The 22,794-nt window shown below is 35.6% G+C and overlaps 1 protein-coding gene across 1 annotated transcript in view; it reads right to left on the bottom strand.

The window, feature by feature from the left end:
- CTNNA3 (catenin alpha 3) overlaps positions 1-22,794 on the bottom strand; it is a 1,652,440-nt gene that overhangs the window by 1,296,301 nt on the left and 333,345 nt on the right. Inside the window, exon 5 of the mRNA XM_060092416.1 lies at positions 3,280-3,543. Coding sequence (XP_059948399.1) covers positions 3,280-3,543 — 264 coding nt within the window. The remainder of the gene's footprint in view (positions 1-3,279; positions 3,544-22,794) is intronic.

Raw genomic sequence — 22,794 nt, 5'->3', positions numbered from 1 at the left:
TTTAGCCCATACAGTGTTCTAATTCAACTTCTATTTTCTTCAACAATAAATCTCAGGTTTCATTTCAACAACCAAACATGGACCAGAATGAAAGATTTAATGACGCTTCAGCTTGGTAGTTGTTGAGTAAGTGCTCTGATACATTTCTACACTATAACATTTAATGAGACTTACTCCCAACAGAGTATTTACTACATCAATTTATTTCATAGTATTATATTTGCAGAAGCAAGATAGAGCAAAGGTTATTTTGGATCCTTTACCAATAAGCTTCCTGTAAGTAAAGTGCAACCATTTAATTTACAAAATCATTTAAAAAGGCTAAATGCTCAATAAATCCTGCTTTATCTAGTTCAGACAACCTCAGAAGCTATTGTAACTTGGATATAAAAATGTGTATAAAATTCAGGCATTTTGTACCAGCTTTCTATCCCTAACTTTGACTGGAACTGAATTTCAAAAGTTGTTGAGACAGTATTAGGATTTCTAGGTAATATCTTTGAAACTCCCTCCTGCCTTGATAAGAAGAAGGGAGTCAGCAACTTATCTTACAAAAGGGAAGACTCTATCACTATGCCTATGCCTACTCCCATCAAAACTACACCCATACACACACACGCAGACACACACACACACACACACACACACACACACACTTTCTCCTCCTCTCCAACCACTGCCATTTCTTGTCCGCAGCAGCCACTTTCAACTAAAGTGAGAAAACAGAAGTCCCTGAAGGAAGACAACTTCAAAATATTCTATCTTCTTCTATAATCCTAAGAATATAGAAAAAGGTGTCTGGGATAAACTGGACCTCTTATGCATCACCTGATACAATTCTGTTTAGTACTATGAAAAATGTGATACACAATCCCATCAGTCCACTCTTGCAAATTTCACCTCACAATACTAGTCACTCCTCATACACAGACTACTTCTACTTAAATAACCCAGGTACCCAAAAAATAATTTTTCACTAAAAAGTTATGCCATCTTTTGGACTGGGTTACATATATAATTTCTCTGATAGTTCCAATAAACTAAAAATCGTAGAACAAGTTTTGTTGAATTTTGATCAACCACATTAAGCTCTACCTGTAAGAATTCAGTATAATACAGAAGTTGGAAATATCTTCTAGAGTCAGACATACTAGATTCACATCCTGGTTACTACCACTCACTAGCCTTCTGACTTGAGCAAGTTAAAAAACATACATAAGTCTCAGTTTTATTTTCTGTAAGACAAACAAGAAAAAAACATATCTTATATGGACACTGTAATAATTAAGTGATAAATTTATGTTAAGTGTTTAGCTATCAAGAAATGTTACATATTAATGTATGGGGGACCTAATGTTCTGTTAGTATCACTGGTATAAAATTAGTTAGAAACATAATCTTGCCCACAGGGTGTTTTCAATCTTATTGTGAAGACAGAACACTCATCTAATAGATAAGTTTACTGAGTACTCATTACACAAGGCAAACATTTACATGATGGGGTATTATTAAAGAATCATCACTAATTTTCTACCTTATTTAGACAAGTAGGTCCTAAAATTTTCACATACATACTAATAATTAGGAAGTTAACAGATTTTTTCATTGATGCCAAAAATTAGGAATTTAATAATTTAGGTTAGAAGTGAAGAAACCTGTTTAAGACATGTAACTAAAGGAAAAGCATATGGAAAGGCTATTCTAAACTTAAATGAATTAGATATCTAATAAGTTTATTGTGACAGTAATAATGTTAAGAACATATAGGAATTATAGGTTATGTGTTTATTTTTTTAAGTTATCAGTAAAACTTTAGTAATTTTAATTGTGTTGATTTCTTGATTATGGAAGAATCTTCTGCCAAATAGTCACCTCCACAACTAGTAATGAAAGCTAAGATTTATTGAGCACTTACTATGTGCCAGTCACTGCTATGAGCATTTTTACATGTATTATTAATTCACTGATGCAGACAACACTAAGAAATAGGTCCTATTATTATCCTCAATTTATAGGTGAGAAAACTGAGAGTTCAATAAAATAGCTTTCTTAAGGTCACATAGGCAGTATCCGCCAGACCTGGGATAGGAACTCAGGCATCTGGGCTCCTGATCCCTTATCTTTAAACATTACACCGTGTTGTCTTCCATTAAGCAAGTACTTATCTGACTTGGATAACCAATGATCTTTGACATCATACTGGAATGTCTAACAAATCTCTCAACTCAACATGTTGAAAATTGAGTTGCTGATCTTCCTCTCAAAAATGGCTTCACCCACAGTCTTCCCCATCATAGTTGATAAAAACTTAATCCATCCAGTTGCCCAAGCCAAAAAACAAACAACAACAACAACAAAAACAAAAACACCTTGTAATTATTTGTGGTAGACAAAAGGTTTACTGCCCATATCCTCCTTCCAGGTAGGATTTGTTGCCTACCTGTGGAGGGTGAGGGCAGCAGATGGCCCCCCAGCTGTCAGTCCCCTCAGCGTCTGCAGCAGCTGCAGAGGGCTTATTCCCAGCCCCCCTGCCTGGAGGTAAGACCCTTCCCAGGTTAGGGTGACCTGCTTCCAGTGATTGAAAGAGGGCTGGCTATTTCTTGAGGTTAACACTCTCTCCAGAGCTCCCTGCTCACTGGTGGTTTTGTGGGTCTGGATCACAGGTAGACTCCTTCCTCTGCTCAGTTCTACTCCCTTCCTCTCCCTTCACACATGTTGATTCCTAATAACACCTTGTATCCCAAATTCTGTCCAGTGTGTGCTTCTAGAGGAGCTAACCTGCAACACCTGCCATGACTCTTCCCTTTCACTTACACCCCACAACCATTCTGTCAAATCCAGTTGGCTCTACTTACAAAATTTAGCCTTAATATTCACTAGCCACCCTAGTCCAAACTAAAATGTGAGGAGTTCAAGAGAGCAGCACTCAATTATATCCCAAGCATAAAGAACTGTGCCAATAATAAGTATTTGTGGAATGAATAAATCCTACATTTCATAAATTGATCTATGTAAAATAAAGTCATCATTTCAATGTAATTAACAATTCCAATTTAAATGCATTGGCTTCCTTGGCAGAGATGTAAAGGAATCAGAAGTCTACTGATAGAATACTGTCCTGCTATTCAATTCTTTGGAAAACACAATGATAGAGACTGATTAGATCACTGAATTTTTATTTACTCATACTCTGAACTCCAACCCAAGGATCTGAGAACACACATCTATTAATCTTTATATTGGTACATCAAATCACATTTTAATTTTCTCTCAACTTACCTCAAGCTCATCAAGGGCACTTCCCAGGGTTGCTGCCTGAGGTTCTGGTGGGACTAACACATTCTGGATGCCTTGTGAAGCATTTGAAATTACATTGAGGGCATTCTGAATTTCTTCACAAACTGTGTCCTTGCTGGCTTTGAGGGAAGTGACATCAGAATGTTCCAAACAAGCTGAACAAATTGAATGCAATATGGGGGAGTTCTCCTTCAATGAGGCCCGGGCACCTGCAATTTCATCCCTCTGATTTGGAGATTTTAGGTCCTGAGGAAAGAAATAAAAAGAGAGGTTATGGAAGAAAGATTTATGCCAAGAAGCTCCATTTTTCTGCCAATATAAATGAAAAAAATAATAGACACAAGGAATTTATAACGATAAGTTAAAATAAAGGGCATAAATTATTTCTATACTCCTCCTGATTCTGTTAAAATTTCTGTGATAGGAAAGCTAAGCCATAGCAAATAAAGGTCACAATGGTACAGATGTGTCATAACTGAGTACCTCTTACATTTGTCAGTCATATACTTATAAGTCAGAAAAATACTTAGGCTTTCACATTATGAAGTGAATTATAAGACAGCTTGAATTACAAGGATGCTGATTACTTATTTGCATAGATGGTGATGATTGCATTTAACCTTTTTGTTAAAACTAAACCAATTAAGTTAAGAATACTAAATTAAACTTCCCACCATTCAGCTATCTTCCACTCATTTTCAGAAATACTAGCTAATAAGTTAATCCTGGATTTTTCTTTCTTTGACATTTATTCAAACAAATAGTTATTGAGCATTTAGTATATGCTAGCCCTTGTGCTTAGATGTCAAGTGCACAGAAGTGAACAATCCTGCAAGGACCTTGTTCTCCTGAAGCTTATGTTCTTGTTTGAGGGGGAGGGGGCCTAAAGACAAACGGATAAACTAGGTAAAACAAATACACAAGACAATTTCAGGTAATGAAAAATGCTATCGAGAAAACACACTGACTGACTTGAGAAGAGAAGCTCTTTAGCTTGGGTGGGCAGAGAAGGTATTTCCTCAGAGATGACATTTGCAATAAATATAAATGAAAAGCATTTCAAACAGTGGGAGGAGAGGAAAGAGAAAGTCCTATATAAGTGACAACTGGTTAAAACTAGCTCAATATACAGTGAAAAACCCTGGCAAGTACTCCCTTAACCAAGAGATGAATGTTAACATCATCAGTGATGTCATATGGATATCGGGTGCTCCTTGATATGTTGTGACAAGAGGAGTACTTCATCTGTCTGGAATTCTCTCCAAAAGCTCACAGTCTCAGTCTAATCATGAGAAAAACAACAAACAAAAACAGATTGGGGAAAATCCTACATGATACCTGGACTGTATTCCTCAAGACTGTTAAGGTCACAAAAAACAAAGAGACTGACTGATAAACTGTTACAGACCAGAGGAAATTGAGGAGACATGACAACTAAATGCAGCATAGAAACCTGGATCAGATCCTGGAAGAGAAAAAAGACATGAATGGGAAAACTGATGAATTCCAAAAAAAGCCGAGTTTAGTTAATAGTAATGCATCAATGTTTGTTCATTGTGGCTAATGTAAGACATTAACGATGAAGGAAATCAGAAGAAAAGTAGATGGGAAATTTCTGTACTATCATTGCAACTTTTCTGGAAATCTAAAATTATTAATATAAATTAAAAGTTTATTTTAAAGAAAACTAATTCAAGGGAACTTAACAATAACTTAGGCATTCCACATACAATATCTCATGTAATCCTTATAAAAACTCATGATACATATTATTCTCCTTTTTAAAGATGAGAAAACTGATATCTAGAGAGACTGAGTTATCTATCTAGAGTTCATGAGCCAACTGACAAAGCTAAATGGTGGCATTTCTTGCATTGTAACCCAAGTCAGTGCAACTGCTAAGCCATGATCCTAACAGCTATGTTATACCCCTTCCTGCATGGGAAGGATTTCTCTTATTTGCTACTACACAAGGATGTGAGGACTTGTGTTGTATAATGACTTATAATTTATAAAGTGCTTCTGGATAGTATCTCACTGATCATCACAACACCCTTTAAGGCAGTAAGGCTGGTGTTATTAGCCCCATTTTAACTAAATGAGTATTTAGTCTAAGGAGATTAAAAGGCTGATAAAAGAACTGAGATGTAAACCTAAGTTTTCTGATTGCAAATCACATGACTTATTCACAAGACTCTGCTACCTTCAGATAATGTTACATGAGGTTAACAAATGGCAGCACTACTATATTTTTAGCTCGTTCCTTTCTGAAAATAAAGGCTGTCTGCTACTTCATGCAGGATTTGGGGGTAATTAACTTTTTTACGAGATGTAGGGAGGACAGAAGTAGCTGTCTACCCACTGTTCATAGCCAGGACATGGAAGCAACCTAAGTGTCCATGGACAGAGGAATGGATAAAGAAGATGTGGCACATATATACAATGGAATATTACTCAGCCATAAAAAGAAATGAAATTGAGTTTTTGTAGTGAGGTGGATGGACCTAGAGACTGTCATACAGAGTGAAGTAAGTCAGAAAGAGAAAAACAAATACTGTATGCTAACACATATATATGGAATATTAAAAAAAAGGTTCTGAAGAACATAGGGGCAGGACAGGAATAAAGACACAGATGTAGAGAATGGACTTGAGGATATGTGGAGGGGGAAGGGTAAGCTGTGACAAAGTGAGAGAGTGGCATGGACATGTATACACTACCAAATGTAAAATAGATAGCTAGTGGGAAGCAGCCACATAGCACAGGGAGATCAGCTAGGTGCTTTGTGACCACCTAGAGGGGTGGGATAGCGAGGGTGGGAGGGAGGGAGACTCAAGAGGGAAGAGATATGGGAACATATGTATATGTATAGCTGATTCACTTTGTTATAAAGCAGAAACTAACACACCATTGTAAAGCAATTATGCTCCAGTAAGATGTAGAAAAAAAAAAAGAATAAAGATGTTAAATATATATATATATATATATATATATTCATATTGCTGTCTCCCTCACTTCATTATACTTCCCTTGAATGAAAGCACTATAACTTATTTATGTTTTATCCATTATCTAGTAGTACATGGCACATATTAGGAGCTTAATCATTTTTTTGAAGAAACAAATAGACAAATGAATAAGAAATAAGTAAGAGAAAGTTATGCTCAGAAAGGATAAGAAACTTGGGATATGATTATTCCAAGAAATCAAAAATGTGTGGAAAATATACATAATCTGGAGAGTCTAGACAAACTTGTACATGATAATGCCACAGAAAGCTAAAGAGTAAAATTAAATTATACCTATCTGTACATCAAATGTTAGTGAAGCCATTGATATAACTGCTTTGGAAAACTGACAGTGCCTACCGAAGCTAAACATATGTATATGTTTATGAATGTATATGAGCCAGCTCTATTCCACTCCTGGGAGAAGATACACACTTACAGAAATATTTTCATATGTTCATTAAAATACATATAAAAGTCTTCATAGAAACACTCTTCATAGAGCCCCAAATTAGGCACAACCCAAAGTAATGAGAATGAACAAAATGCAGTTACATGCTACAATACGAAATATGGAATGAAAAACACCAGACACAGAAGAGTACATATTACTTGATTCCATCTATATAAAGTTCAAACTCAGGCAAAACTAATCTATAGTTTTAGAAATCAGAATAGTGTTTATTCTTGAGGGGCGATTAGAAACTGGAAATGGGCATAAGGGATCTTTTGAATTTTGGTAATTTTCTGTTTCTTCATCTGGGTGCCTGTTACCTTGGAGGTGGTGTGTTTGGCTTGGAAAATTCATTGACCTGTATGTGTATAAGCTGTACATTTTTATGTATGTATGTTATACTTCAGTTTTTAAAGTTTATACAAAATCAGACAAAACAAAAGTGTTAATAAAGCCAAGCAAATATTCACTGGTATAAATAAGCTATAGACCTGTCACGTTACATTTCCCATGATATTTAGGGAAGGATGAAAAAATTGGATATGCAGTCCATTTGCAAGTATCTTCTACCAACTTAAGGGCTTCTGTTTAAAAAAGAAAAAAATCTAAATGTTTGAAAAATAAAAAAGGAAAGCTCCGATAGCTTGGCCATCAGAAAGGGCAAAGCTAAAGGATTTTCACAGCAATTGATTCCATATACCCTTGAACAAACCCACATTTCAAAAAATCAGAGAAAACTTCCTTACTAAGCTACATCCCTGACCAAGTAGAATAGCTCAGCAGATACTCTGCTCAACAAAGCAGAACTACATGCAAATTACTGAGTTTCTCTTCTAGGTGTTTAAATGAAAAATGAAGTTTCTGGAGCTGATAAACCCACTTCTCTGGTAGTGGAGGGAAGGGAGCTCATAAAGAGTAGTTTTGTTTTCTTAAGACTAAGAAGACATGCAGAGAAAAGCCTAATGGATACTTTGCTATTTGGATTCCATTCTTGGTTGACTTCTATCCCCAATCTTCTCTCTGCCAAGATGTTGCTTGCTAACTGCATCACTGGTCAGTGGGCAGTTTCATGTTCTATCAGAAAACAAAATAGTACAAACACCTGCTAATTTAAATGTTTTTCTCCAAAATAAATTAGGAAGTTGAATACTTAGCCTTAACTGAGCTGAGGGATATAGGATGGTGAAACAAGAGTAGACTACAAAGATAAAAAGAAGGTTCTGAGGGAAAAAAATGATTTAAAAAATGCAAGATTTTGCAATCAAAACATTGTTAAGCAGCAGAGAGAGATCTTCACTGCTTTTCTATACTTATTTCCCATTTTCTATTTCATGTTAGTAGGACAAATTCAATAAAGGAGAAAATAAAAGAATTCTTCAAATTCAAATAGAAAACTAAGAAACCATATAATAATTGTATCAAGATATCCCCAAAGCATGTACTCTGGGCCATTAATGCATGCCTTAAGTAGTTGTAATACACCAAAATGAATATTAATACCTCCAAAGAAACCTCCTAGGAAAGCAATATTACTTAATTCTAATGCAGACTACTGTGTCAGTTAAGAAAATATATATGTAAAGTTCAGAAACACACTATATTCATTTCATTTTCTATCCATCTGAAACAAATACAATACTATATATTCATCTATTATTTGCCTTGAATTTATACCTAAAAAATAAATTCTATCTGGAGTCATGTGTCATGATTAAAGGAAAAATAATAAGCAGAAAAACATAAAAATAATGAGCTACTTCAGTAAGATCTAATTGCTATACTACATGCTTTCCTTCCATTTGTGTGTATACTTCATCACTTAATCTAACAAAATTCAAATATCCATAAATCAGAAAACATTTCCCATATAGATTAATTAACACCTATGGGAGTTAAGTTGGATTTTAACATCTAGTCAAGGATCAATAAATATCATTATCCTTACAATTCCTTATTTAAGTTTCTGTGACTCACTTGTCAGAAATAAATCTCCATTTTCCAAATATTCTGTTGCATCTAAGAAAGCAAATAGCATCATTTAGTATAAATGGGATCCAAGCTCAGGGATGTTGACACAACTTCCCAGTTAATAATCCCTTACGTTCATGGAGTGGCTTATCCTGTTTAACTTGTTTCCAGTCATTCTTTCACAAAGAATCCCATGAGGAGATACAAAAAGTGTTATTATTTTTTTTAATTAATAAAAAGTGGTACTGGTAATTGTTTTTAAGAAAGCCAACATTTATTAAATAGCTAGAATGCTTCCTACATGAAAGCACTCTCTATTCTTTCTCATTTAATGGCCCAGCTATGAATAAGGTCCAGGATTGGCTCCTGTCTTATCACTCTTTCTACCCAACGCTATTTTTTTTGTTATTGTCAGTAGCTTCATTATCTCTCACAAAGTGTGTCTAAGGACTTTCCTAAAACCCTACAGTTACGTAGTAGCCCAAAAGAAAATACACATTTCAGGCAAACCTTCCTGACAAATAACTGTCACACCTAATACAACACAGATTAGAAACTTATTTCTTAACTGAGTTTCAGAATAAGACTGATAGGATAACCTCAGGCCAAAATTATAACACTAAATTAAAGTGTGATTGATAAGGTCATTTAGTTTGCCCCAAAATATAAGTGAATGATACATGAAGAAAGAGTAAAATTAATAAGTATCATCTTCACTATTTTAATCTACCTTTGATAAAATAACAACTCTAAACATAGCATCTTAGTAGTGATAGCTTAATGGTTGCTTTTCCGAGAGCAAAAAAACTTTTTGGCTTTTAAGTTTAATTCAACAGGCTTGAAAAACCTGCTACAAGGTGTGACTTTAAAGCTAAGGGTGAAATGAGGCAAACGCTGAGCAGCTCCAAGGCAGGAAGTCTGTCTCATAATGAAAATAGCATGAACTTTGGGGTTACAATTCCAACACAAAAACACTCCAATAGCAGGAGCTTTTTTTTTTTTTTTTTTTTGCTGTACGCGGGCCTCTCACTGCTGTGGCCTCTCCCGTTGCGGAGCACAGGCTCCGGACACACAGGCCCCGCGGCCATGGCTCGCGGGCCCAGCCGCTCCGCGGCATGTGGGATCCTCCGGGATCGGGGCACGAACCCGTGTCCCCTGCATCGGCAGGCGGACTCTCAACCACTGCGCCACCAGGGAGGCCCCTAGCAGGAGCTTTTGATTGTAATAATTAACCTTACTTCAGCTACAAAATGGGGATAATAATTCCTACCTCACAGGGTATTAATGAGGTTACCTAATTTAATGTGAAACATTTTTCCAGCATTTTCTTACTTGACCTCTCTCTATACAGCAAAGTATTGGCCATATTCCCTCCTTAAATATTTCTCCCCTGTCTTCTTAAATGACAATACTGAATTTAAATTGACAGGTAGTGACCTCTCTACTGAGCTCCAGGAGCATAACTCAAGTTGGATCTCAAAATATACATGCCCAAAGTTGAACCCATTGCTTTTCTTACACACACTCCCAAATATGTTTCTCCTCCAACATTCTCAGACTTAAGGGCCCCAATATCCAGCTGACTAACAATAAACTTAAGGAATATCCTTGACCCTTCCTTTCCCTCATCCCAACCATTAGATGAGATCTGTTATTCTCCCCATTAAATATTTCTCCAGTAAGTACCCTTTGTTCTCGTCCTCATTACTAGTAGTAGTCTAGTGGGAAAATGATTAGGGAGAAAACAGAGGAAGTGCTTGTGAATACACGGCGGACAGAACAAATTGGAGAAATATTAAAGACAACTTTTTGACTAATACAATATTTTGTCAGTAACACAATCAGAGGGGTCTCTCTAAACTTCAAATATGATCCTCACTCCCCAATTTAAAATTTTCAAGTGACTGTTAATTCACACACAATAACTCTCATATTGTTTATTACAGACAGGCATGATCTGGACTCCAGCTTCTCTCTCTAGCCTTATATTCTACCACTTCTCTCACAGGCACACTTTTCTCCAGCCACACAGAATCACTTGAGGTTCTACAGGTGCCTTTGTATGAGCTATGTCCCTGCCTCCCCTCATATCTCCTGCTATATGTCCCTTCATCCTTCAAGACAATTTGGATTCTCATGTTCTGTCATCCATGGACACACTCATGTGTTCCAATAGTACTTACACAGCACTAATCTAGGACTTATTAAACCATTATCATTTGCTATATTTATTCATTGATACATCTGTGTCTCTCACTGAATTAAGAGTTCCTATTGGGGCCAAAATGATGTCTTAATTCATTCATTCCCTGGGCCTTGTATAGGAGCTGGCACAGAATGATCAATGAATTAATAATACCTATCACCACTTTAAAGACATGAGAAAACTTTGAGGGTTATTGCCTTAAGATAATTTACTTTTCCATGAGATAAAATTTTGAATTTTGGAAAAGGAAATCACAACTGCAAAAAGCTAAGGTATACTCATTCTAGAATGGAAATGTTCTTTAATTGTGTTCCCAATTAGGCTAACTAGATTTGCCTATGAACTATTCTTCCAAGTGTTCTGGCCTAGCTGTTGATGACAGTTTTTAGCACTTACATGTAAGTGTGTCATTCCATGCTTATTACTGTGTATCTCAGGCTGTTCTGAAAAATATCTGAATTCTAATTACATTCACCAACAGGAAGCAAGACCTTGAGCAAATGCATGTAAGATATCCCATATTTGTCATGCTTTTCAGAAAGTTAAGTTAGTGCTCCCTACCTTGACCAACAATCTGATTGAGGAAAACAGAAATAACTTAGGTTAATAATCTTGTTAAATTTTGAGTATTCTTAGATACTGATTTCAAGAAGTATTTATACAGTGGAACTGAACTAAGAGCTAGAAGGAAATACAAATACAAAGTAAAAATAAGCACACATTCTGAAGTCCTCTGCTCTCTGGAAATTGTTAAATAATAATATGCTAAAATAAAATGGTGGAATGAATCAGAATTACTATAGGAAGTGTAAGGAAAAGCATGCATAAGTAAATTAAGAACTGCTTCATAGAGAGGCAGGTGAGCATTTCAAAATGCACCAGGTAAAAGAGAGCCAAAATACCTGACATAAAAGTCAGTTGGCTCTCTAATATGCTTCTCAAACATAGCATATCAAAACCTGAGCTCCTGATAATACCCCCCAAACCACTACTACCAGTCTTCACCAGTTCAGTAGCAGTTCTTCCAGTTGTCCAAACCAAAAACCTTGTTGTCAGTCTTTACTTCTCTTTCTCTCAAATCTCACATCTAGTCTGTCAGCAAATTCTATCACCTTTACCCTCATTTATCTAGAATTTGGCATCTTATCACTTCTAGCAAGTCATCATGTCACTGCTTTGCTCAAACCATCATATATATCTTTCTGACCTCATCCTTACTACTCTCCTTGTTCACTGTGATTCAGCAACACGGACCTCCTTGCTGGTTCTCTAAAAATCTAGGCATATCCCATCCCTACCCTAGGCCATCTCATTGCTGGAACACTCTTCTGGATCCATGACTGGCTCACTCTCTCACATCTTTTGAGTCTTTACTCAAAAATCAACTTTTCAGTAAGACCTCCTCTAGCCACTCTATCTAAAAATTCATCCAACAATTTCACTCTCAACATGCCATACTTCTTGCCCTGCTTTATTTTCTTCTTACTACTATTTATCACTAATATACTTTATATTAGTTATTTACCATGTCTGTTTTCTGTCTTCTTCAATGGAATGTAAGCTCCATGAGGGCACATGAAAGGTATTAGACAAATGTTTATTAATGAATGAATGAACATCAACTCAAGTTAAAAATTTGCAATTAATTTGAAACATCTCACACATATAAAAATTATCCTATCACATATGGGAATAAAATACCAGAAATTGTCTAGTCATACCTGAGAAGACAGATAAAGGGCACAGAAATAGATAGCACAAAACTTATTGCTCCCTTTTATATCTCATTCCAAAGACAGATCTCAGAACATGTTTACCTGAATATCTCACAATTTACTTGTGAGTTTTACTTATGTCATATTTCATACTTACCAGAATGCATAGAAAAAGCTTCTGAACTCAAAACATAATGGCTGTGGCTGTAGTTGAAAGGTCAATTGTATATGCCTGCCTATTAGAAAGTAAGTTGTATTTAAAATCCAGATCCCTAATTAACAAAGACTTTGCCTTACTCAAGAACTAGATACTGTGAATGTATCTTCTATATGCAGAGTATTCGCTGTTTAGTTTTTGCCAATTTAAATACTCATGTCTCTAGGAATGGCTGCAATCCACCCTGGTACATGAAATAAATTAGCATTCTTGCACTCTAGAGAAAAGTATGTGTTTAGCACCAAATGGAAACAGCAGATGACTAAATACTCTTTTTTAGCCTTGTTTCCATCATAAATACAACAGACTCAAGATGCTGGAATGTGGACAACCCCCAGAAGGTTGGTGTTTTCCTCTAATGCAGAAATAAACCATTCGAAAATGCACTCTATATAGCACACCAGAGTCAGCAAGAACCCCTTGGTTTATTTATTGCCATCAAGATGACTTTATGACTAACTATATCACAAATACCTCTATAGCCCAAATGAAACATAAGGCTACCTTTGATGTTAAAAATCACTAAATATCTTATAAATGTAGAGCAATGGTCATTCAAGTCTAAGATAAAGGATTGCCACATAAATGATTTAGAAAAACTACAGTTCACACTAAATACTGAGCATTACCCAAACTCATGAGACACTTATAGCCATGAGGTATGATCTCTAAAAAGTAATTTAATAGAGGAGGACCATTTCTACATTAAGTATGAAAAAAAATACCTTACTAGGAAGACCCAGTTTCATCATACAACCTCTTTTAAAAGCATAATGCACAAGAAAAATGACAGTATATCACCCTTGGTCTAATTATCCAGCTATGTTCCTCAAGGTTCTCTAGCTCTTACTACCCAAATGTGAGTTGAACTTTCTTTCCCATTTTTATTCACTGTAGGATAGGTAAGGAATAAATACTCAGAGGCATTCAATTTCAGTCAAAAAAAGACAAAAATATTCTTCAACCTGATAAAGGGGATCTATGAAAAACCCACAGTTAAGATCATAGTTAACGGTGAAAGTCTAAATGCTTTCTCCCTGTGATCAGGAATACGACAAGAATATCCTTTTTCACTTCTATTCAGTAGCTAGTCAAATAATTTAAGAAAGGAAAATAAATAAAAGGCATCTAAACTGGAAAAGAAGTAAAACTATCTATTTGAGTATAACATGATCTGCTATACAGAAAATCCTAAGGAATTCACTAAAAAAAAAAGAAATTAGAGCTAATACATGAGATGAGCAAGGTTGCAGGATGCAATGCTAATGTGCAAAAATGAATTGTATACCTATACACTTGCAATGAACAATATAAGAATAAAATTAAGGAAACAATATTATATACAATAGAATCAAAAATAAAATATTTAGTAATGAATCTAACAAAATAAGTGCAAGACTTCTACACTGAAAATTACAAAATATCATTAAAAGACTTAAATAAATGGAAAGACTTTCCATGTCATGGACTGGAAGACTTAATATTGTTATGATGGCAGTATTCTTCCAAATTAAACTATAAATTCAGTACAACTCCTATCAAAATGCCAGCTGTATTTTTTGCAGACATTGACAAGATGAACCTAAAATTCATATGAAAATGCAAGGAACACAAAATAACCAAGACAATCTTTAAAAAGAACAAAACTGGAGGACTCACACTTTCCAATTTCAAAACTTACTAAAAAGCTACAAGAAAGTGTGTTACTGGCATAAGAATAGACATATAGATCAATAGAATAGAATTGAGAGTTCAAAAATAAACCCTTAAATTTATAGTCAATTAATTTTCAACAAAGGTGTCTAGACAACTCAAAGCAGAAAGAATAGTAGTCGTTCCAATAAACAGTGCTGGGACAACTGTATATTTACATGCAAAAGAAGGGAGCTGAACCTCTGCTTCATACCATACACAAGAATTAACTCAACATGGATCATGCACCTTAATGTAACAGCTAAAGCCATAAACTCCATTCATGAGGAGTCTGTGCACACTCACTTGTTCCTGAAGCAGAGCTGATGGGGCAGATTTCCTACACCGCTCTGGTGTGCACCTCAACCTGAGCTAGTGAGTGTTCCAGCCCTGCTTGGGAGCTTAGCTGTGAGACACAGATGTGGCTCAGACCTGAAGCAGCATCTGAGAAGGGTGGGGACAGCCATTACTAGTGCTTACACAGGTAACTCATCAGAAAAAGCCCCATTTCTGTCTTCAGCCAGACTGTCATGGCCTGTGCCCCAACACATGCCAAGTGCCCACACAGGGCCCACTTGCCCTGTGGCATAGCTCCCCACTAGGGCAAAAGTGGAAGAGACAGAAGGAAGAACCCAGCTATGAGAGACAAAGGTGGCTTAGACTCAAAGCGGCATCTGAGTAGGGCAAGGGCAGCCATTACTGGTGCTTATACAGGCAGCACATCAGAAGCAGTACAGATCTCTGACCCAGGTCTGAACACCACAGCCCACACCTGAACATGCAATGAGTGCCCACACCAGCCCCTCTTGTTCCAGTACTGTTCCTTTCTGGGGTGAGGGTGCCAATGCTGGGAGGGGGAGGGGCACAAACTTAAAGGGAATGGAGCCAGCTTGGACCTAACCCTCATGGCTTCTGCTCCAGCAACTTGAGACCTGACCTTTCTCCCAATAGGGCAGTGACAGCCATCAAGCAGAGTGAAACACCCAACTCACACCTGGGTCCAACCCTAGCCCCTCCAGCTCCTATCCTACCTCCTACCAAGATGGCAACTGCCAGCACACCCTGAGGAAAGATGTGACTTGTGTTCACATCAAATCCAGCTCTCTCTCCCACCAAAGCCACTGGGCACATACATACTGTATAAGGACACTCCCACATAAGGACAAATTCAAGACTGCAATGCATAACTGTTTCACCTAATTTCATAGAGACAAAGAAAGTTAAGCAAAATGAAAAGACAGAGAAATTGGTCTAATTGAAAGAGAAGAACAAAGCCTGGGGGAGGCGGGAAACAAACACTAATGAAACAGAAATGAACAATTTACCAGATAAAGAATTTAAAGCACCAGTAATAAGGATGCCAATGGAATTAGGGAAAAGAATAGATGAACACAGTGAGAATATTTACAAGGAACTAGAAAATATTAAAAAGAACCAGTCAGTTATTGTATTGAAGAATACAATAACAGCAATGAACTATACACTAGAAGGAATTAACAGCAAACTAGGTGATACAGAAAAATGCAAAAGTGATGTGGAAGACAGAATTATGGAAACTGCCCGATCAGAACAGCAAAATGAGAGCAGTTTAAGAGATCTGTGGGACATTAAGTGTACCAACATTATCATTATAGGGGTCCAGAGGGAGAAGAGAGAGAAAAAGTGTTGAAATTGTATTTGATGAAATTATGACTGAAAACTTCTTAAAACTGAAGAAGGAAACAGACTTTTGAAAAGACAAACAAGATTGATAAACCTCTAGCCAGGCTCATCCAGGAGAAAAGAAAGACCTAAATAAGCAAAGTAAGAAACGAAGACAAGAAATAACAACCCATACCACAGAGATACAAAGAATCATAAGGGAATACTATGAATAATTATATGCCAACAAATTGGATAACATAGAAGAAATGGACTAATTTCCAGAAACATACAACCTTCCAAGCCTGAATTAGGAAGAAATAGACAATCTGAACAGACTGATCACTAGTAATGCAATTGAATTTGCAATTTAAAAAAACTCCCAGCAAACAAAAGTCTAGGACCAGATGGCTTCACAGGGGAATTCTACCAAACATATAAAGAAGATCTAAAACCTATCCTTCTCAAACTATGCCAAATAATTGAAGAAGACAAACACTCCCAAATTCATTATGAGGCCACTTTTATCCTTATACCAAAACCAGACAAAAACACTACAAAAAAAGAAAATGCCATGCCAATATATTTGATGAATATAGATACAAAAATCCTCAACAAATATTAGCAAACCAAACTTGACAATAAATAAAAAGGATCATACACCATGATCAACTGTGATTTATTCCAGGGATGCAAGGATGGTTCAAAATTCACAAATCAATGTGATACATCACAATAACAAAGGAAGTATAAAAATCACATGATCATCTCAACAGATGCAGAAATAGCACTTGAAAGAATTCAACATCTATTCATGATAAAAACTCTCATCAAATTTGGTATAGAGGGAACATATCTTAATACAGTAAAGGTCATTTATGACAAACCCACAGCTAACATCATACTCAATGGTGTAAAGCTGAAAACGTTTCCTCTAAAATTGGGAACAAGACAAGGATGCCCATCTTGACACTTGTATTCAATATAGTATTGGAAGTTCTAGCCACATCAATCAGACAAGAAAAAGAAATAAAAGAAACCCAAATTGGAAACAAAGAAGTAAAACTATCACTGTTTGGAGATGGCATGATACTATACATAGAAAATCCTAAAGATGCCACCAAAAAACTACTAGAGCTCATTGATGACTTTGGCAAAGTTGCAAGATACAAAACTAATAAACAGAAATCTGTTGCATTTCTATATAATAACAACAAACTATCAAAAAGAGAAATTAAGGAAGCAGTTCTAATTATGATTTCATCAAAAAGAATAATATACCTAGGAATAAATATAACTAAGGAGGTAAAAGACCTGCACTTGGAAATCTGTAAGACATTGATGAAAGAAATTGAAGATGACACAAACAGATGGAAAGATATACTGTGTTCATGGATTGGAAGAATTTATATTGTTAAAATGACCACACTACCCACAGCAATCTACAAATTCAATGCAATCCCTATCAAAATACCAAAGGCATTATTCACAGAACTAGAACAAATAATTTTTAAATTTGTATGGAAATAAAAAAGACCTCAAATTTCCAAAGAAATCTTGAGAAAAAAGAACAAAGCTGAAAGTATCATGCTCCCTGAATTCAGACTATACTACATATCTACAGTAATCAAAACAACATGGTACTGGCACAAAAACATACACATAGATCAATGGAACAGAATAGACAGCCCAGAAATAAACCCAGGCACCTATGGTCAATTAATCTACAACAGAGGAGGCAACAATATACAATGGAGAAAAGATACTCTCTTCAGTAAGTGGTGCTGGGAAAACTGGAAAGCTACATGTAAAAGGAGATTAGAACATTTCCTCACACCATATACAAAAATAAACTCAAAATGGATTAAAGACCTAAACATAAGACCACCTAGAAGAGGTAAAAATCCTAAAAGAGAAACATGGGCACAACACACTTTGACAGAAATCACAGCAATATATTTTTAGATGTGTCTCCTAGGGCAAAAGAAATAAAAGAAATAAATTTGCAAAACTTTGTAAATGGTACCTAATTAAACTTAAAAGCTTTTGCACAGCAAAGGAAACCACTGACAAAATGAAAGGACAACCTATTGAAAGCAAGAAAAGATTTGCAAATGATATGTCTGATAAGGGGTTAATACGCAAAATATATAAACAGCTCATACATTTCAACTTAAAAAAAAAGTTTAAAAATGGCCAGAAGACCTGAATGGACATTCTTCCAAAGAAGACATACAGATGGCCCAGAGGCACATGAAAAGATGCTCAACATCATAGAAATGCAAATCAAAACCACAATGCAATATCACCTCACACCTTTTGAAAAGCTATCATCAAAAAGACCACAAATAGCAAATGTTGGGAAGGATGGGGAGAAAAGTGTACAAGGGAAAACCCTTGTGCACTTGTGGAGAATGTAAATTGGTACAGCCACTATGGAAAACAGTATGGAGATCCCTTGAAAAACTAAAAGTAGAACAGTCACATGATCTAGCAATTCCACTCCTGGGTTTATATCCAAAGAAAAAGGAAATACTAATTCAAAAAGAAACATGCACCCCAGTATTCATAGAAGCACTAATTATAATAGCCAAGGTATGGAAGCAATCTAAGTGTCCATCAATAGATGAATGGATAAAAAGATGTGCTATTTATATATACAATGGAATATTACTCAGCTATAAAAAAATGAAATACTGCCATGTGCAACAATGTGAATGGATCTAGAGAGTATTGTGCTTAGTGAAATAAGTCAGATAAATACTCTATGTTATCACTTATATGGGGAATCTGAAAAATAAAACAAATTAATGTATATAACAAACTGAAACAGACCTACAGATATAGAGAACAAACTAGTGGTTACCAGCGGAGAGAGGGATGAGGGGAGGTGCATACAGGGGCATATTATTAAGAGATATGAACTACTATGTATAAAATAAATAAGAACGAATGATATATTATGCAGCACAGAGAAATACTGCCTTATTTTATAACTTTAAATGAAGTATAATCTATAAAAATATTGAATCATTATGTGTACACCTGAAACTAATATAATACTGTAAATCCACTATACTTCAGTAAAAAATTTAAAAGACAATCCAATTAAAAAGTGGGCAAAGGATCTGAAAAGACCTTTGATTATGCATTTCTTTAAAGAAGAGAAACAGATGGCCAATAAGAAGAAAGATGTTCCATATTAGGGAACTGCAAATAAAACCACAATGAGATAACATTTCACAGCCACTAAGATGGCTACAGTCAAAAAGACAGATAATAACAAGTGTTGACAAGGATGTGGAGAAAACAGAACTTTCACACATTTCTCATAGGATTGTAAAATGGTGCAGCTACTTTGGAAAACAACATGGCAGTTCCTAAAAATGTTAGTCATAGAGTTACCACATGACCCAGCAATTCCTCTCCTCATTACATACTCAAGAAAATGAAAATATATGTCTACACAAATACTTATACACAAATGCTTATAGCAGCATTATTCATAATAGCCAAAAAAGTAGAAATAATGACAATGTCCATCAATTGATTCATGGACAAACAAAACAATGTATACCTACACAATGAAATATTATTTGGCAATTGAAAGAAACAAAGTACTGATACATGCTGCAACACTGATGAATTTTGAAAAGTTTATGGTGAGTCAAAGAAGCCAGTCACAAAAGACCACATTGTATGATTTCATTTATATGAGATGTCCAGAATAGTTAAATATATAGAGACAGAAAGCAGATTAGTGGTAGCCTAGGGCAGGGCATGAAGGGAGTTACTGCTAATGGGTATAGGGTTCCTTCTGGGGAGTGATAAAAATGTTCTAAATTACATTTGTTGATCATTGCACAACTCTGTACATATACTAAAAATTATTGAATTTTATACTTTAAATGGGTAAATGTTATGGTACATGAAATATAACTTAATAAAGTGGTTAAAAATAAAGACAGATATAAACATAAATATGTCATCAGAAAGAAGAGTGAAGGGGTAGCTTGTCATAATCAGTGGGGCTTGGACTTAAAGTATGCTAATACTTTGGAAACTCAGGCAATGAGGAAAAGAGGAAGCCAAGAGCAGGGAGATTGGGTTTGGAAAATTGCTGGTTTAAAGCATCTAAATAGACCATGTCATATTTATCAACAGAAAATAATCTCAGTACAAATTACAAAGCGTCTCTTCTAGAATATGCAATCATATAGTCCCAACAGTAAGAAATTCGAAATTTGGGGGGTGGGGGCCAATGTTTATTTAAACATAGATGGAATGGTGTTCAGCATCAGGAAATTGATCCATTTTCCTCAAGATTCTCACCAGTAACCTGGATATTTGAGGAACAGAATCAAGCCCCAAGGAGAAAGGATGGTAGTTATTATGTGGGAAATTAGAAGCTCACCTATTGTCCAGAGTTTGAAGGAGGCAGTGTTTCTAAGACCAGATAAAGAGGAAGAGACAAGGAAAATGTGGAGAGAAAGTAGAGCTGACTAATCTATAGTCGAAATAGTCTGAATACCTAGGATTTGAAGGAGTCAGAATGAAATTAATACACATTCTTCTCCCCTTCCCTCCCCTACCCGCCCCTCTCCACTCCCCACCCTCCTCATTCTCACTCTTTTATGACTAAGTAAAGTCCTGGGAAAGGACCTGTAAACATCTGCAATGGAGGCTATTAAGAGATTTGACTCTTAGGAGTAGAGAACACAGAGTCATAGAAGGTAACAGGGAATGCCAGTACCATAGGAGGTCATAGCTATTCCTTGCAGTGTTCTCTCTAACAGAACAATATGACAGGAAATCACAAATGAAAAACAATGATGGATGATGACTATGATGATGATGATGGTGATGGGGATGGAGACAAACCTTGACTGGCAGAACAAAACAAGAAAGAATCCTCGTTCTATGCCCGATTCATCCAGGAGGGATGGAAGGTGATGCGTTGTCAGGGCCACTGACACATCCATAGTTCATTCCTTATTGGCAAATCAGACTCAGAATCTAGCAGGCCAGGACTGAACCATGGGAGACATGTATTGAGTGACTTCTATATAAATGGCAGGGTTTCAGGTGCTTTTTCTTCCTTCTATGCTTTGTGTATAGAGAGAGGATTTCTTTATTTAAGCAGAAATACTGTTTTCTTTCTTACCAATTTATTTTCGATTATACTCTCTAAATCATTACAAGCTTTTGTGAGGTTCTTTTCAGTATTTACCATCTTGTTACCTTTGGTATGCAGAATACTAGCAGAAAAAAAAAATCTGAAGTGGAGTTCATAAAGAATATGTCCTAAACTAGTCCTCAAGATTAAGTTTAGATCTACTGAATACACGATGACTTGCAAATTAATGAAAAGTACTAATAAGTTGTAGGGTCTAAAAAGAGCTACTTAGATAGGAAAGAGGAAGGAACAAGAAGGAGAGATGAATAAAAACTAAAGTATATGAACGTCTACTATATAGATGGCAATGTTCCAGTTGCTTTCCCATCCCTGTGAAGTAAGAGTCCTATAGCCATTCTTATAGATAATAAGAACAGAAGCACAGAAAGGTTATAACTCATCCAAGGTCACAGGACTACTACTATTGTTGGCACAGGAACCTAGATCTTTCTGATCTAAATCCATGCTCTAAGCACAATGCAATGCTACATTTATTAACACTTCTCTCAAACTCATTTTTCTAATATATCAAATGAGATGTCCAAATTTTGAGATGTCACTCTAAAATAACAAATTTTTGTGTGTTTATTCCTATGGTACAAAATTACATTAATTTCTGAAGTCTGTTACAACTCTGAAATTCTCTAATTATATCTTAAATAGTATTCAGAGGGAAAATTACACAGCCTAAAATCCCAGCAATGCTAAGACAATGTTTCTTCCATGTATTATGTTAATACACAGGTTAATTGACTGTATGTATAGCGATTACTAAGTGTCAGCACTGCTATACTCACCCAATACTTATATTAAATGTTTTAATTCTAATAACCCTAAGAATATAGTATTATCCCCATTTTACAAATAATGTTAACTGTCCAAAGAAAAAACTGGTAAGTGGTAGAGGTGAGATTTAAACCAAAATATCTGGCTCCAGAAACCAGGAGCTTAACCACTACACTCTTAGACCTTCCAATAAGAACTGAAAACACCCTAGTAGAGGTTAACAGTGTTTTAATTTTCTATGCATTTTCTTATTTGATCCCATTACGTTGTGCTTATTAGATAAAGAAAAAACCAGCTTGTTCAATGTCATACAGTGATCAAGTAGCAGAAAACAAATCTAATTTTTGCAATACAGGATGAAATTTTTCCTAGTGAATTCTTACCACTGGAAAAAAGCATGAGATATATATAATAATTTAAATATAATAGATATTATAAATATATCATAGATATTAATAGATATAATACATGAGAGAACACTGAGAGAACAGCAGCAGCAAAGATTTCTCTCCTTTGAAATGTTCACACATTGTTAAATTTCATTCTCTTCTCTATAACTGAACTGGGTTAGATTACACTAAAACATTTGAAGATTTGTGATTTAAGCCACTTAATTAAACCATTAGGAAAAACA

This window comes from Mesoplodon densirostris, chromosome 1 (genome assembly GCF_025265405.1).
Source record: "Mesoplodon densirostris isolate mMesDen1 chromosome 1, mMesDen1 primary haplotype, whole genome shotgun sequence".
NCBI lineage: Eukaryota > Metazoa > Chordata > Mammalia > Artiodactyla > Ziphiidae > Mesoplodon > Mesoplodon densirostris.
This window is presented reverse-complemented; position numbering and strand designations above follow the sequence as displayed.